The sequence below is a fragment of the Pyrgilauda ruficollis genome, unplaced genomic scaffold, assembly GCF_017590135.1.
Source record: "Pyrgilauda ruficollis isolate IOZ18807 unplaced genomic scaffold, ASM1759013v1 scaffold3, whole genome shotgun sequence".
NCBI lineage: Eukaryota > Metazoa > Chordata > Aves > Passeriformes > Passeridae > Pyrgilauda > Pyrgilauda ruficollis.
In genome coordinates, this window is record NW_024524377.1 from 6,348,572 (window position 1) to 6,365,903 (window position 17,332).

Genomic DNA, 17,332 nt, shown 5'->3' on the forward strand with positions numbered 1-17,332 from the left:
GCCCGCTCGCCCGGCCGTCCGCGCTGCCCGTGCCAGAGCCTCGCGCGGTCCAGCCGCGTTTCCCTCCCTTCTCCAGCTTGCCTCCCTTCTCCAGCTGCCCGGGATGGGCGTGCGGTGCGGCGGGCGCGGGTGTGAGTCGCGGGCAGCGCTGGGGCGGCGGCGCATGTGGGGCGGCCGCTGAGCGGAGGCGCGTCCCCGCTGTGGGGCTCCCGCTCGCCGGCAGCGGGGCTGGGGACAGTGCCGGCGGCCTGGGAAGGGGCAGCGGTGAGGAGTCGAGCCCTGATCCCGGGCATGGCGGAGACCCTGAGCCCCTGCTCCCCACGGGGTCAGTGCCAGCCCAGCATGGGCGCCAATACCTCGTCCGCCAACGTGGACAGCAACGCCTCCTCCTCGGTGGTGGGCGGCAGCGCGTGGAGGGGCCGGGAACCCTTCTCCATCTTCACCGTCCTCATCCTCACCCTGCTGGTGCTGCTGACCGTGGCCACCTTCCTCTGGAACCTGCTGGTGCTGGCGACCATCCTGCGAGTGAAGGCCTTCCACCGGGTGCCCCACAACCTGGTGGCCTCCACGGCGGTGTCGGACGTGCTGGTGGCGGCCCTGGTGATGCCGCTCAGCCTGGTGAAGGAGCTGTCGGCCGGGCGGCGGTGGCGGCTGGGCCGGGAGCTGTGCCTCGTGTGGGTGTGCTTCGACATGCTGTGCTGCACGGCCAGCATCTGGAACGTGACGGCCATCGCCCTGGACCGCTACTGGTCCATCACCCGGCAGCTGCAGTACACGCTGCTCGCCCGCCGCCGCATCTCCAACGTGATGATCGCTCTCACCTGGCTGCTGTCCGCCGCCATCTCCCTCGCCCCGCTCCTGGGCTGGGGGGAGACCTACAGCCCCGAGCAGGAGCGCTGCCAGCTCAGCCAGGACCCGTCCTACACCATCGTGTCCACGGGCGGGGCGTTCTACCTGCCCCTCTGCGTGGTGCTCTTCGTCTACTGGAAGATCTACAAGGCGTCCAAGTTCCACATGGGGGCCCGCAGGAGGAACGCCGTGGGGCCCCTGCCCGAGGCTGCCCAGGTAAGGCTGGCCAAGGGGAGGGATTCCCCGCTGCTCCCCCCGGCACTGCCATCCTGCTTCTCCTCAGCTCCGGCCCTCACCCCTGCGATGGTGTGTTCGGCACAGCGAGAAGGATGCCAGGTGCCTCGGAGGCTCCCGTGTGTTTGATTTTGTCACAGACTGGACGTGAGCACAATTAGCCAGTCAAAAAGTGCAGCTCCTGGAGAAAAGCTTTATTCTCGTTTTTTCCTTGTGGGTTATAAGAGTAAGGGACAGGTGCATTCCCTGCCAGTCAGGAGAGATATTTGAAAATTGTCTTTGTTCTGAATTTGCCATTCCTTGGAGGTTTTGTTTTTTTTTTCCTCTATATTGCTTCTAGTGTTGGTGGGGTAAAAAAAGACATAAACAGATCCCCAGGTCCTGTACCAAGATAAATGTGCATTTGTCTACCAGCACAGACTTTGTGTGTCTGAGTACATTCTGGTAAGCAAATTAAGCACTATTCACAATATAAACTTATATCTATATATAGCTTGGGCTATTTTTCCTTGAATGCTGCTCACTGCCTAGTGTTGAAGCAATGAGCAATCGTTTCTGGTTTAAAATTACCTGCTGGCTTCAAAACCATGTTCTCCTTATCCCAAAGATTGTCTGTAATCCTGCAGTGCCCTAGCCGTTTGGGAGGTTTTGTTCATTTTGGGACAGGAAAGCTGTGTCCCTTCAGAAGGGTTGGGGTTAGCTCCTTGTGCTCCCTAAGCCAGGCTCTCTGCGTGGTGCTGCTGTCACCCATTCCATGCCTCCACCGTGTTTGGCTGTGCTCTCTGTAAACTTTCCCTGTCTGCTATCACATACTCTTACTCTCACTCCTGTCAGTCTTTATGTTTTTGTTATGTTGCACTTCCTAAGTCCAGTCCCTTCCCAGTAGCCAAAGATGATCTGTGTGGACGTTAGAGATACCTACAGAGAATGTTCCTGTTCCATTTGGGGTTAATCCTGCAGAGCCTCATTCCCCTGCAAAATCCTGTCTTTGATTTGGAGGCAGGGAAGCTCATTATGATGGTCACAAGTAAGAGGCTGTAGGTTGTGTCCCCAGATGCTTGCAAGAGATGCACTAGTATAATTGTATTATTGCTCTGGAATAATTGCATAATTGCACTGGCAGTTATGTGTGATTAGACTCGCAGATTTGGATCATAATGTCTTGAAGCTAATTCTAATAGATATTGATTTATGAAGGTATCTTCTATGAAAAAGCAAAAAATTTGTTAGAAAAGTAGAGAATGTCTCCTCTAGTGGCATTTTTTTTCCCTATGATTTTCAGCCCCTAGTTTGCACCAGATTTCTTCCAAATTGTTTTAAGTACAATGAAGTATTGCTTGGAGTTAATGTATAATCTCTTCAAGCACAAAAGCCAGCTGATTATTTGTAGTGGTTTTGCATGCTCTATCTGTTACACACACACCTACCCACACAGGACTAGTTGTTTGGAATCTAAAAGTCTGGGAAGTGAAATGAACTGAGGCATTGCTGCTCGAGCCAGTGGCAAGACACATCACATGACAGTTTTAGCAAGACTGAGTCTGGCTGCAAATTGTCACAGTTCTGTCTGCGGGAGGCCCTGCGTGGGCCCAGCATGGCTGCCAGGTGGTGCTTTTTGTGATGCAGCATCGGGGGGCTGGTTTAGGCTGCACTGACACAAGGGCTCTGTCAGAGTGAGCTACACACGCGTTTTGGAGGCGTTATTGCGATGCTAGCAGATGCTCAAGCCAGTAGGTCTTCTTTCTTATTGGTGTGATCGACATATTAACTTCTCCTAACAGGGATTCTTGAGTCTGCAATTGATGTGTAGTGTCAGCTTCCCCTATTGTCCCAGCAGCTCTGTTTGCTGACTTCAATTAAAAGACTTCTGTGATTCAGATGCAAACTTTACTCCTCACCTGAAGGAGGAGCGGATGCTGCACACATGTACATTAAATGAACTTGTGGATCAAGCAAGCTGGCATTCAGGATGCATTTCTTGTTTTCTTTCTAAATTGAGATACTGAGGTTTACTTACTGAGTGTTATCCTGATCTTTTTTAAGAATGTCATAGTGGGATCCATCACTTTCACAGGAAGAGTAGCAGTTCCCCAGTGAATTCTGGAGGGGAATCTTCACACGCATCACTACTGTTCTTTGGCAAAACCCTGTTGTTTTTTTAACATGCAAACACAAAGGTAACATTGCCAATCTTTGCTTCTCTGCATGCAGGGGTGATCAGGCTGTCAGCATCAGCTCTGTCCTCTCTGATGGGGCAAATTCTGTTCTGCTTCTCATCGTTTGTCCATCAGCTCATTCTGATTTTCCCATTCTTTCTCCCTTGATGTCTCTCCTCCCTCTACTTTCTTCCATCTCAGAGAATGCTCACCTGTCATGCTCACCCTGGCAACGTTTTCCTTCTGTCACTGTGACTCTGGATGTGAATTCCCCTCTGCATCTATGTCAGCTCTCACTCCAGGTGCCCTGCACCAGCTGATCTGAAGAATATTAGCAGGGTTTTTTTGGCAGACGATGCCAAAGGCTGGCAGTGCTTCCCAGTCTGGAGGTGAGCAATAACACCAGTGATCCCTGCTGGGAGAGACGTCTGTGTTGCACTCAGGAATGAGCTGTCAGGTCGTGCTGGACTGGAACTGCACAGCAGGGCTGCAGTTGGTGGCCTGAGGTAAAACCAGCTGGTTAATTCTGGCAAGGCTAAGGACAGAAAAAGTGTGAGTCCATAACATTCAGATGCCAGTAGGGGTATCTTGGAAAAACCAATGCACCAAGTGGAGCAGTGAGGATGATACCTTAATGTTTGTCAGCCAACAGAGTCAGGCACCAAAGTGCTTTGCAGGTTGCCTATATATATATATATGTATATAATGGTTTGGGGTTTTTTCACAGAGAAAGGGCATTACTTTCAAACTGGGAGTTGGCATACATACCTTATGTTCTTAGAGAGTGGCAGAAAGAATAGGTACAAAATAACTATTCTGAGTCATTCTTTGGTTGTAATTTTACTTGTGTAAAAGTTTTTACTTGTTTACCTTTCAAAACCTTTGAAAAAATTCAGGTGAGGGAGATGGATGTGAACATCTGAGATGCTTCTGGTTTTAATGAGAGCTTGGTTTTTGCTTTCCTTTGAAGTAAAATAATTGCCAAATTGGGATTCTAAATTAAGCTGGCACTTTTATAAGTTTTTGTTTGCCAATTATGAAACTCCCTGAAAAGTGAATTCTGCAGGCAACACTGACGTGGGTGACCCTCATTAAAAACCTAGTGACATATCATCACTGACAGAGAGCTATGCTCTGTCACACCTGGTTGACAGCAGGCAATAATTCTCTCTCTAAACAGTCCAATTGAAATAAATGAGACTGCTTGAAAACCAGCAGATACTGCTGGATAGTGCCCTTTTAAATCAATGAAATCACTTGTAGCATAGGGATAGCCTAGCAAAACTGACAAGGATGGGATCTGAATTTCTGCATTATTTACATGTAGCAGTTGCAAAATCAGGTTTAAATTTTCATGTGAGGAGTTAAAAATTGAGTTCGGTTGATGATTGGTGGAGGTCTTGTTGGTGGGTGGGTTTTTTTTGTTGTTGTTTTCTTTGTTTTTATTTATTTCTCCCCTCTCAAAGTACTTGCCCAGTATATAAAAACATTAGGCATGGTCCAAACCTTAGAGTTTTGTGAGAGTCCTTCCCACTTTGGATAACATCAGGCCCCAGAGCTCCAGAGGTGCTGTGTTGTTCTGCACCTTGGCCCATTCAGCTTCTCCAACCCACTTAACCAGTCAGGACAATGTGAGAGAAAAAAAGAACAGATTCTCCTTTTCTGAAGGGGTCACAGGCCTTTCATTTCTTATTTGTGCCTCTGTACAAGTAGAAGAGGTGGGTCAGGAAACAAAGTTCAGCTGTCCAGAAGAGGTGCAAAAAATGTCCAGAAAAGAGTGAGGAAGGAAGCAAAGTGGAGTGGGTAGTTATTTCCTGGGAGAAATACAGTTAGTCCTGCTTAGAGCAGAAGAAAATCCTGTGAGAGAAAGCAGCTATTCTTCTCCCTGAAGATGAGCTGTTTGTCATGTTGGTGGAATATCCAAGACAGTGTAGACGTTTCTATGTTTTGATCCTTTGTTGTGCATTTAGTTTCTTGTGCTCTTGTTCAAAGAGCAAGTAGTATGCCAGGGCTGCACTGAGGCAGTAATGACCTTTGCTGAGCCACACTGTGACAGGCAAAGCTCTAAATTTGTGGTGCTAAGCCAGATTTGATTGATGTTTATCATTACTGTTGTTTTGTTATTGCAGCCCTGCAGGTGCAGGACGGACACACGCCGAGCACCTGCCATGAAGGACTAGTAATAACAATCATTAAAGCTATAAGGAACATTTTAAATCAAAAGATTTTGTCAGAAGGTCCTCGGTGGCATGTTTTCTATGACATTCTAGGAACACAGGAATTGGGAACACGCAGCTCTGGGAACATGTATCCATTTAGGAGTAATAATTTACTGGGGACAAACAAACAAGAGAAGAGGCATTGAACTGTAATTGCTGATCAGTGTACAGAAGAATAAATTCTGGAACTAAAACCAAAGTCCTTTGTGACTGTAGAAGGATTTGTACTTGAGCTCATTCCCTTCATTTACTTTTTATTAGTCTCACAGAACAGCAGTTATCTCTGCAGTTCTCACAGCCCAGTGTCCTGGAAATAGCTGATTTCATGAGTTCAGAACCAAATTCTGGCCTCAGAGGAGCAGTCCTTTCATGCCAGCTCTTTCCCCAGTGCTCCTGACTCGCAGCTCCTGGAGCAGTGCCTGGGCAGATGGAAGGAAATCTGTGCCCGAGGCAGAGAGTGCTGCTAGACACCGAGTGAGAACAGTGTGCAGCACTGCAGACATGGCTCCAGCATAACCCAAGGCATCTCCATGGACTGCTCTAATTTACAGTCTGTGACCACCTCTTCTGCTGTCACAGCCTGCTTGCTAGTGCTCATCAGTAAGCCCAAAATGGAGGCAAAGGTTCCATACTTGTCCTTTGTTCTGTGTGGTTTGGGAATAAAGGTCAGCTGTTGTGACTTGCATTGGAAACTGGAGTCATGAGAAGCCTCTGGGGCTGGCACTGGGAGCTGAAGATTTGATGCAGTTAGAGCTGCATTTAGTTCTAGCAAGTGATTTACAAAACATACCATGATCTAGTTTCACTTGCTCTTTTGTTTACAGAGGCTTGACCTAACAACCAGGGAAGTTTGTAAAAACTCCTCTTACTTCAGTAGGAGCTTGACCAGGCTGTACATGCAGGCTTCATTGTGGAAAACTCCTGAGGATTGAGGTATCTTCTAGCAAAGGATATTAAATAATCTTTTCTTACAATATGTAATTAAGTGATAAAAGGGTCACTACTAGGAAATTCTGCAGTCAGTAGTGAGAAGGCTCTGATTTGATGATTTTGTGATTTGATAATGGCACACAGCAAGCTTCATCTTCTGAGCAGGAGTTGAAGGTTAAATACAGTATCAAACTGTGCCTGATGCTCCTGAGGAAGTCCTTTGTATGGCTGTTCCCAGGAGGCACTTATGTAACTGTTCCTCAGGGCTAAGACAATCTTTCAGGGTTGCTTGTCACAGATTTGTCCTCGTGTCATACATTCATCCCTTTTTGCAGAGTGTGATTAAGGATGTGCAGAGCAAGTCCTTCTGCAGACAAATGGTGTGATCCTTGCTACATGAGGGGTGTCCCATTTTAATTGTCAGAACAGATGTGATTTTCATTTTCCTCCATTATTTGCCTGTGCCCATAATCTGCTGCTGTAATGTTCTGCAGCCCCGTCTCGTGTCTGAGGGTGCAGACAGGGATATCCATCCTGAAGAATGATTGTTCAGCCACTGCTTCACTGTCTGAATTGCAGTGCTCATACTGAGTACAGGCCCTCCTTCTATTGCAAAGGTAGCACATGAATGTGCAATATGTAGCTAATCTAACAATGGCCCATATTTGGAGTGCCTGTGAATTATCACTCAGGCAAATTTTACAGCCTTAAGCTGTTGCTTTTATTGCACTCTTTTCATAAGTGTAGTGCCTAGGAGAACTTTAATATCACAGACACTTCAATCTTCAGATTAAAATCTCTAGGGATTGTCTTCATCTGTTCTGACTCAAAGCACACAGCTTCTGCCCAGGAGCTGTTTGCCACAGAGCACTGTGCTATACTCACTGCAGACACGAGTCTCTTGCCCTCAGTGAGAGGAGACAAGAAGCACTGTCAACAGCTTGGAGTAGCTGAAATTTTTTGCTCTCTTGTATAACCTCTACTGAAGCCAGAGTTTGAACTGAAGGTCAAATGAAATGGAGTTTTTCTGGCAATGGTGTACTTTTAAGACAGTACAGAATCACAGAATGGTGGGACTTGGAAGGGACCTCTGGAGATGATCTAGTCCAAGCCGTGCTGAGGCAGTTCACCTAGAGCGGGTCTGAAGGCCATGTAGCAGCATGAGCCTGGTGCAGGGATAGGCAGCAGACACAGGCTTTTGTTAGCCTGCCTTGACAACCTCATTTCCCCCTGGGTGTGGAGGCATCCAGTACAATGAACTGAAAGAGTCCCACAACACACATGGTACCAGGTACTCTTTATTTAGCTCTGTTTGTCAGTTACACTTGGCAGCTTTTCCAGTGTAATGAGTTTGGCACTCTGGGGCATTTTCTTTCTTTTAGCATGGAAGGAATGAAGTTCAGGCCTTTTGTGGTAGGTGCACAGATGTTGTGCTGTCATTTAAAAGTAATACTTCATTCAAACAAACTGTCTCGGTAAGAAACTGTGTTTGCTTTTGTTTGAGGTGAAGGAAGCTTCGAAGGAACCACAGATGGTGTTTACAGCTCGTCGTGCAGCTATCACTTTCCAGACAGATGGAGAAACATGGAGGGAACAGAAAGAGAAAAAGGCAGCTCTGATGGTTGGCATCTTAATTGGAGTTTTTGTACTGTGCTGGATCCCTTTCTTCATCACAGAATTAATAAGTCCCCTCTGTTCCTGTAACATCCCTCCCGTCTGGAAAAGCATCTTTCTTTGGCTTGGCTACTCAAATTCTTTCTTTAATCCTCTCATTTATACAGCATTTAACAAAAATTACAACAATGCCTTCAAGAACCTTTTTGTAAAGCAAAGATAAAAGGGGACACAGAGGAGAACATTATTATTGCGTATAGGAAACATGCCTGTGCTATGTACAGTTTTCATGCACAAGAGCTACTTGAGGGGATTTAGGAGCAGTGAAAAAGAAGATGGAAGACGTCTGGATATAAACCTACTGAGAGTTTTCAGCTCCCCCTTAGAAATACAGATGTGCTACGCCAGTGTTTGGCAAAGAAGGTGGAAGCAGGGAATGCCTGCCGTCTGCTCTTCAGTCCTCACAGGCTGAGGTCTGCCAGCGGAGCGCTGTGTGTGTCGGGTGCCGCGGCTGTCACACCCAACACGGCTGATCCCGCCCCACCAGCCCCGGGCCGCGCTGGAGCTCTCCTCATTAGCAAAGGCACCGGTGGGAGCTAATCCTGACGTGTTTGTGATATGGGCAGGATGCTGGCTTCGGGTTTGAGATTTATTTGGAAGGGAATAAACATGCTGCAGTCAATCAGTCCTTGAGTTGATGTGAAATTAAAGTGGATGACCAAGGAGCTCAGAAACACACCCTGCCAGGACTGAGGGTCTGTGTGCTCTGCAAGCAGCAGGGCTGGATGGGCGGGCTTGGTCAAACAGGGGCCAGCTGTGTCCCCTGGGGTTAAGTGAAACTTAAGGGGCAAGCATAGAATTATTCAGAGCCCCTGAGAATGTGTTCTCACTGCTTTCACAGGAGGATCTAGTGAGGATTTTTCACTTGTGTTGTCCTCTCTCACTCTGGCAGGCTCAGACTCTCCCTGTTTTATGAAACCCAGGTGAGCTCAAGATAGACACCAACACCTCCAAGTGAATGGGGACTGTGTGCATGGTTATTTCATGCTACCATAAAACTGAGCAGGCATCTGTGTTACAAACTCCACACAGGATGCTCAGTCACACCAGGTGTGCTGGCAGCAACATGTGGCTGCTTGGCAGTGGTAGGTGAGTGCCTGCACCGTGTCTGGGGCCCTTGCACCATAAATGTGCTCACCACCCAACCTGGGTGAAGTCCACAATTTGTCAGCTGGCATCAACTTCCTCCTACTGTAACAAAGGTGTTGGTGCCATCAGGTTTAAGAGATTCCCCAAAACCCAAAGAGACTCAAACCTAAGCCTTAAATAATTTTCCCAAGATCTGACAAACATCCCTGACCCAACAATATATACATAAATAACCTATTTCCTTGCATACTGCCAAGTCCATCTTGCTCCATATTTGTTTCTCTGGTGGGTTTTATTTCCTCCCCTGCTCTGAGTGGGAGGGCTGACAGCATCTCTGAGTATTTCTAGCATGGCAGCTTTTTACTGACACAGAGTCCCAGGAAGCTTAAGGGAGCTTGGCTGTATCTCAGGAGCACAGTGTATGGTGAGGTCAGGCAGTGCTGTACCTCACACCTGCAGTGCTGTGACAGTCCAGGGTGACCTGCTGTGCCCACAGCCACCTGTGTGTCTTGCATTCCTGCAGAGGATGCTTCTCTCAATTTCAGTGGGAATTCAGAAGTTTTAATTACCTAGAATTTCAAAAGAGTTGTTAGACAGTGACTCAGACTTAAATGCTTATTTAAATAACTTTCCCTTGTGACTCTCAACTTGCCTGCATATGGAATAGCTACCATTCAAACCAGTCTTTGGAGGATTAATTAAACCAGAAGGAAGGCACACATGTAAGAGACTGAATGTTACTAAAACCTGCAGCCTCATTCAGAACCACTGCCAAATTTTTCAAGTAAATTGATTTTTTTCATGTAAGAGAGTCACTGCTCTAAAACCTTTAAAATCCAAATGGATGACATGGATGGAGGAAATGCAGAGGTCATCCTCAGCTGGTGTTGAAAAGCATACAAATCTTCTGCATGTGGCACTCCTGAAGTTTCTAATAAACATGTTTTGGACAAATTTTAGTGCCTGTACTTCCTCAGCCTGGTAAGCCAAGCCATTACTGTCACACAAATCCACTGCCAACACTGGTGCCCTGGCCCATCCCCGCCTGGCTGCAGGAGCTGCAGTGATCTCCAGCTGCACATTCCAACTGACTGGAGCAGCACCCAGCTCCAGTTCCAGAAGCAACACAGGCTGTGCAGGCACCTTGTACCATGGCTTGGCCTCTGGAACATGGGAGGACAGCACAGAGCTGCAAGGCCCCTGTGCAGTTCCTGCAGCCGCACACGTGCAGGGCGCTGCTGCAGACACTGACCTGCAGCACAAGCAGGAGAGCAGCAGCAGGGCACTGACACAGCTCTCCTCCTCCTCAAGGATGAATTTAGCTCCCTTAGGAGGCGAGGCTGGGCCTCTGGAATTCTGAAGGGAAGCAGCCAGTGCTCTGCCCACCCAAGCATCTGTGCCAGCAGCGAGTGTTACAGTGACAGGCTCACACAGCCAGCCTCCCTGCACACCCAGAGGCTACAAGAGGCAAGCAGAGCTTTCATTTCATTGCAGTGGCTTTAGAAAGCTCTCAATAAAATCAGCTTCCCACACTGGCTCTAAATCCAGACTGCATTTGGAAGAGTGACAGCACAGAATCGGGATTTAAAATTCTGGGTGTTAATCACAGCTTGCTGTGGGGAAAAGAAAATATGTATCAGTGGTTGCTGCCTAACTTGCTGGATGCTCCCATATGAACTAAGATTAATGACACAGTATCTTGACTATTCAAACAGAAAAAAAAAAATCAAATATTCTAAAAAGACATCATTTGGCACAGCTTAGATGTTATGTATTTATTTCCCCAATAGAAGCTGCCACTTTGGAGTACAGCAATCATCTCTGCTTTTAAGCAGTGGACTACTAGTTTTAAACTTCATTTCCTGACATTGAATTTGCTCCTAGAAAAATTTATTTGAGCCTATTGCTCAGCAGAAGGGCAGAGTTGCATCCTGCAGCAAGGCTCTGAGAATCCTGCAGCAGCTGCAGTGTGGGAGCCCAGAATGTGCAGAAATGAAAGGGCTTTGGAAGATGAATGTGAGCAGACAATGCTAATAACCCTAATAAAGAAATTAGGTTTTGTAGCAAGTCCTGTAAATGTTATTTTACAAATCTTAGAAGGTAACACCAAATGAGTTCAGGGCAAGACCTTTCTCTTTCAACAAGGAAATCCAGCAATACTGAAGAAAAATTCTGAGAATTCCTTGCTTGCAACCAGCTGAGATGGAGAATTAAGGCAGATTCTCCTTGCTGTTGGTTTCTCCCCAGGTGTGAGGAGAAACGGCACCCAACACACAGAGCCTGTGCCAGGAAGCAAGGAACAGCTGATGGAACTGTTTTCACACCCTCACCAGCTCCTTCTCATTTTCACATGGGCCTCACACCAAAGGTAGTGGCCATCTGCCCTGGGCTCCATCTACAGCAGACAGTGAGTTATGATTTATCCTTTGTGAGCAACAACTTCATTCCACAAACCTCAGATTTATATCTTAGTCAAAATCACACAAATCCTAGTCAGAGCAACATTTTTATATTCCTTGTGGAAGTTTCCAGGTTACTGTGTTTGTAGCAGGTAACCATAAATTTTAACATTATACTGAACAAATAATCACAATTTATTATACATGCAAATTCATTATTTACCTTACCTAGGAAATTTTGTTTGATGCTAAAAAGCAATTGTGATTAAAATGATAAATCCCAAATTGAAATGCCCGTTCAAGTTATTTTTTTAGAGTTGTGTGGTACACAAACACAGCACAGCTTGAATTCCCAAGCAGGTCTCCTTGGTGCCAAAGTTGAGTTATTCAATCTACAAACTGGAAAGAGCCTTATATAGTTTTTATAGCAAGCAAAGTTTGTAGACAGAAATAATGCTTCCTGTATCAAAGCTGACTACAGAAAATCTACAAGCAGCACTCAATGCAGGTTTCCTTCTTTGAAGGAATGCTGAATGTAAATTTTTCCTTCTTTGAAGGGACTTGGAATCTGATTTTGCCTTCATTATTTTGTTAGCCCTGGGCAGACTGACTTTTTGAACATATCCAAGAGGAGCAGCCCAGATCTATTCCCTCAGTAACCAGTGTGGGGGAGCAAGGTCCAGCTGGCTCAGTGGGAAGGTTTCCTTTCTGTTTGTGCTGCAGGAACAGGACATCACAAACACAGTGACTCGCTGGCTATGGACACGATTCATCTTTTAATGCACTTGTAATTCAGGAGTCTGGAAAAGCTTCTAAGGCAAGTTCCACCTTAAAAACACGATATCAGAATGTCAGTGGATTCCAAACATTCTTTATTTTATATCTGCTGCCACAGACAGTAATGGAACAGCGCTGTCATCAGTGTCAGTGGGAAAAAGGAACACGGGTCTTCTTTTCCTGAAGATGTCATGTACATTAAGAAGTCAGTCCAAAATCCTGGTGTTAAGTACAAAAAGCAATTGTTTGAATTATAAAATACTGTATATACAGATATAAAAATGTCTCAGAAAGTGTCCCACAAAGTTTCTGAACTTTCAAGAGCAAATCTTCAGCAGGGTAAGTAGGTTGTTGTCTTCAAAGGTGAGCATCAGTTCATTAGAGCAGAATGTCTCAATCTTTATCTTCCTATATTACAGGTGACAGACTCTGATTTTCATCCCAGCCAGGGATAATGTGGTGATCCTAGTATTAAGGTGTTTTTTTTTCCTGGAGCTATTAATTTAACAAGCAAACTCTCTATATATAAAAATGAAATTTCAAAAAAATTTATACAACAGCTAGACTTTATAAAAATATAGATCTATAATTTTACACCAGGAATTATCCAAGGTAAGTTTTCATTTTCTTAGTCATTAGAAATTAATTGTTATCCTTTGGAATCCTATATATGGCTAGAGTATAAACTAAAATAATGTGAAGTTATTAACTGAAAAAGCAAGTTTGAAGAATCTCATTCTGTGGGTTTTTTTGGGGCCAAAATTAATAAACTACTGCATTCTGCAGTGCACATCCTGTGGGGTAGTAGACATACTACACAGTACATGTAAACTTATTCCAGAATTTTCACCTAATTCAGTGTTAAAACGCAAATAAAAAAAAACCACTCCCACTGTCCTTACTGTAGAAAAAGAAACCCAAACCCAAATAAATAAAGTTAGACAGTATTTCTATTTTGCTGTACTGCGTTAACTCTTTACTGTGTAGTGGAGGCAATAATGAATAATACAGCCATGTGATGAGGGAATGTAAACTGAACACATACTGGAAAAAACAGACTTTTACAGCTGTGTGTATATATATTTTATATATATATCTATATATATACATCTACATTGCAGTTATAACTGTCACCTCACAAAAGAGATTCAATGGACTGAACAATCTTCTATAAATTTCCCCAGCTGGAGTTCTTCAGGAAGAACTGGCTTTCAGCTTGGACAGCAGCATTTCATTCTTACGGCATTCCTGTTAACAGAGAGCAAACATGCAAGGAGGAATTGCTCTTAACTCTGCTACCTGTATCTCCACACCAACAGAACCAAACCCTTTCTTTCATTCTGAAACATCTCTACAATCCAAAGGAGCCTGGAGCGAGTGATAAGTTGAAGATAATTGTTATTCCAATGGCAATACTCATTAAACTTCATACATGCAAGCCAGAAGGAACACTGCTTGACCACCCATCTGAAGTTTTTACATGTAGCTAAAGCAAATTCAGCTTTTTACTTACAAGTAGAATAAATCTGAAATGGAGATTACTTGTAGGTGATCTGGAACTACACAGGACAGTTTGCAAAAGAGTCACTGCTCAGAGAACAACTCTCAGTCAGGAAATATATTTACACAAGTACACCTGTGTTCAGTACCACAACCATGACTTTTATTTTTAAGGGTAGCAGAGTTGAGCAGAAATTCCCTCACATGGCAATGGAAGAAAAATAGGAAAAAAAACTTAACAATAAATCTACCTAAATTCTGAAAGTAGGATGTAAAATTCTGCATGTCAGACAAGTAGCTGAACAGCCCCTGTCATTCTGCCAGAGTACGCTGTCTGAAACAGGAAGGAACTGTCTCAGAACAAAGCAGGAATAATTACACAAAGATGTTTTTCCTCAAACATATGAAGCCAAATGACAATTTTGCCTGCAGCATTCTTTTTCATTCATTCATTCTCATGGAGACAGCAAGTAACAGAAACCCAAGATGATTAAAAGCTTGGGAAAGGCTAAATCAATGAAGTGTTATACAGTGCTTTCACAGTCATTAGGCAACAAGGCTGGTTCCTGAAGATTAATGACTGAGATCCTGCATTTCCTCCTTATTCACACACATTTCCACACCCCTCTTTGCTCCAATAACTAACTGCTCAGAGACCTTCAAGAGATTCCACTTGAAAACCACTGACTTGATAACCTCTCCCTGTAACATGGAGAGGTGCCAATCCAGTAGTGAAAGGACTCCCAGAATCAAATTCAGAGTCCAAGATTCACATGGAGAAAATGACCAAGATACCTCATGAACATGGTGTGATAAGCATCATATCAGGAAATCTTGTGCACATATTAATACACAAGTCACATCAAAATGGGTCACTGAACAGAACAGTAGAACATAGCGAAGTGTTCTTACCTCTTTAAATTCTTTCACTGTTTTGAAGTAAAGCCTCTGTTTCTCTAGAAGCTCTAAGTATTCATCATTCAACTGGTCTCTTCTCATTTTGTTTTCTTGCTTCTTCTTTTCCATCTGTTGGTATGCAGGAAGGGTAAGAGATCATATGTATGGGATACACATGGACATACTGCATAAGGAACAGCTATCTATAACACACAAGGGAAAACAGATACTTCATAAATGATACCCCTGGCTCGTACTTGAAATGCAATGAAGATTTAGGTCAGCTCTTAAAAATTAAAAGCCCAGTGCTGAAGTCTCAGTACCAGTGGCACTGTAGGTGCAACTGGGACAAGGGCACATGATGGCCGGGCCTCTGAGGTGCTGCTGACACTCTTGAGCAGCAGAAAGCAGCTTCAGTCAGCTCCCACAGTCTGAGAAACTGTGCTTGAGGTGCAGGTCTGACTGCACCCACACAGTTCAGATGGAAGAGTTCTCACTGATTTCAGTGGCATTCAGTTGTCTCAGGCATTTAAATCACTACACTACCAGTAATGAAGTAGAGAGGTATAAGATTCCTGTCAGGACAGAGGTGTTATAACACCTCTGTCATACTCTATTCACTGACATTTAGTGGTGAGAAGTTTCTGACAAATGTGAAAAGAAATAATACTTTTTCGTTGTTTGCCTAATTTGCACCTCATGTAATGGACAATAATTGTGCGTAGAAAGATCCAAGAGGCTTTGTTGAGATAATTCCCAGGTTTTAGCAAAGAAAGTGAGAGGAGTCAAACCTTCATTCGATTCTGTTTGATGCCTTCTACAATCTGCTCCATCTGCCGCAAAAACTGCTCCCGAGATCCGGACGATGCCATGGCTCTGGAAAGAAGGAAATGGAACACCTGACAGGGTTGTGGGACGCTGTGTCTCAGCTGCTGCTGTCTTGCACATCTATCCATGTCCAAAGCTCTCATTGCTTAGTGTTCTGTGTAAAAATTCATCCTTTTAATCACTGGTACCACTGACAGTGCAGCTCTTCAGCTACCAAGGAGATGGGCACAGAGAGCTCAGAGCCCGTCACAGGGGTGCTCCCTGTCAGCCCAAGTCTGTTCCTTGCTCTCATGTGCTGTACAGAAATCAACTGCTAATAACTAAATAAAAACATATTTTTTTTTTAAGAAAAGCCTCTGTTGTGAGTAGTAAGAAGGTGACTTGAGGTCTAGGAGAACAGCAAATTTTGTAGTACAATTTCTCACTGTAATTGGGAGGAGGAAGAAGGTGACTTGAGGTCTAGGAGAACAGCAAATTTTGTACAATTTCTCACTGTAACAGGGAAAGCCTACAAGTCATTTTAGACCTCGAATCATTAGAGAAAAATAAACACTGGCTGATTCACAGACTGATCTTTGACCATGAATTCCAAGGCAACCACAATTTTACACGGACTCCACAATGTATCAAAATCTCCAAATACAGAGGTAGTTTATAATAAATATGTCTGAAATACATCCCAGTCTAATGTTTTGTACATAATGTAATAACCACAACTCCACAAAAAGGAGGAAAATACTTAAATTAACTCCAGGAAAATTATGACTGAATTTCCACATCTAAAGAGTCAGATATTTAAAACATATGTTGGCTATAAAAGTTACGTAATTCCAAGTCCATGATTCCCCAAAGTGGCTTAAACAGAGTTATAAACTAATTTATAGAATAGTTTATTGACTATACAAGCTTCTAAGAAATTTTTTAGTCTCTATAACTGATGCCCTCCCCCACTTCTCCAACCAACTCTACCACTCTTTGCAACTATTATGAGATAAAGAACCATCACTTACTGGTGGAAGTTGTCATGGATAGAATTCAATAAGTTAACCTGTGAGTTGGAAAAAAATGAGGAAAATATACATTTGTCTTTTCTGGTATGAGTTTTCACAGACAATAAGATGAATTTTATTTAAAAAAAAATTACTATATAGATAATGCCCTCAAAAGCGGACAGATGTACAAAAATCACCATGAGTTTTCTTTCAGAAGATAAACCACAATCCTTTTGATTTAGTAAAATCTATCCCACTGGTTGAAGCAGAAGTGTTGGACCACAACTGATATTTTTAATTTTACTGGCACTCAGTTATACCACTGAGAGTTTTCCAGCACGATGCCTTCCCAAACTAAAGCAATAAAGTAAAATGGCCTGTACATGTGTACAACATGTGTTGGAATTTGACATAAAAGCAGCTGCTGGTCCAGTGTTCAACAGTTACTGTTGACATGTGCACAAGCACATCACAAATAAACAGGAAAGAACACTTTTGCCTTTGAGATGGGAACCACTCAACAAATTCTATTTCTACACAGGGCTCTGAAGACTCTCCAAGCAGTGCAGGAGCAGCAGGTGAATTCCTGCACTGCTTTTATTGTGCAGATGAGGCTTACAGATTCCCTATCAGCCATGCATCATTACTCACTTTGCTTATGTGTATTTTACTGGTTGCTAAAAGGTGAACTCATAAAAAGTACAGAATGGCATTTCAGAGATGTGGCTTCTCTGACAAGACAGTAAGATTGCACTGAATGAAAACAAAAATAGACATTTCTAACATTT

General features: G+C 44.2%; 2 protein-coding genes across 2 annotated transcripts in view; one reads left to right on the plus strand and one right to left on the minus strand.

The window, feature by feature from the left end:
• Positions 1–173: 173 nt before the first annotated feature.
• LOC121356587 (5-hydroxytryptamine receptor 5A-like) lies at positions 174–8,578 on the plus strand. Its single transcript, XM_041473221.1, has 2 exons — positions 174–1,065; positions 7,893–8,578. The coding sequence occupies exons 1-2, from the start codon at positions 292–294 to the stop codon at positions 8,223–8,225; spliced, it is 1,107 nt and encodes a 368-aa protein (XP_041329155.1). The 5' UTR covers positions 174–291; the 3' UTR covers positions 8,226–8,578.
• A 3,827-nt stretch (positions 8,579–12,405) lies between these two features.
• The window catches only part of CCDC93 (coiled-coil domain containing 93), a 34,595-nt gene continuing 29,668 nt past the window's right edge, over positions 12,406–17,332 (minus strand). The window contains exons 20-23 of the mRNA XM_041473290.1: positions 16,563–16,600; positions 15,516–15,600; positions 14,740–14,853; positions 12,406–13,575 (exon numbers count right to left, since the gene is read on the minus strand). Of these exons, the coding sequence (XP_041329224.1) occupies positions 13,522–13,575; positions 14,740–14,853; positions 15,516–15,600; positions 16,563–16,600 (291 nt within the window). The 3' untranslated portion in view covers positions 12,406–13,521. The remainder of the gene's footprint in view (positions 13,576–14,739; positions 14,854–15,515; positions 15,601–16,562; positions 16,601–17,332) is intronic.

What these genes read in the sequence shown, in the direction of transcription:
- LOC121356587 (XM_041473221.1), top strand. Translation starts at nt 292, where the DNA reads ATGGCGGAGACCCTGAGCCCCTGCTCCCCACGGGGTCAGTGCCAGCCC. An exon ending in CCCTGCCCGAGGCTGCCCAG is followed by an intron (nt 1,066 to 7,892) that starts GTAAGGCTGGCC and finishes CTTTTGTTTGAG; the next exon opens with GTGAAGGAAGCTTCGAAGGA.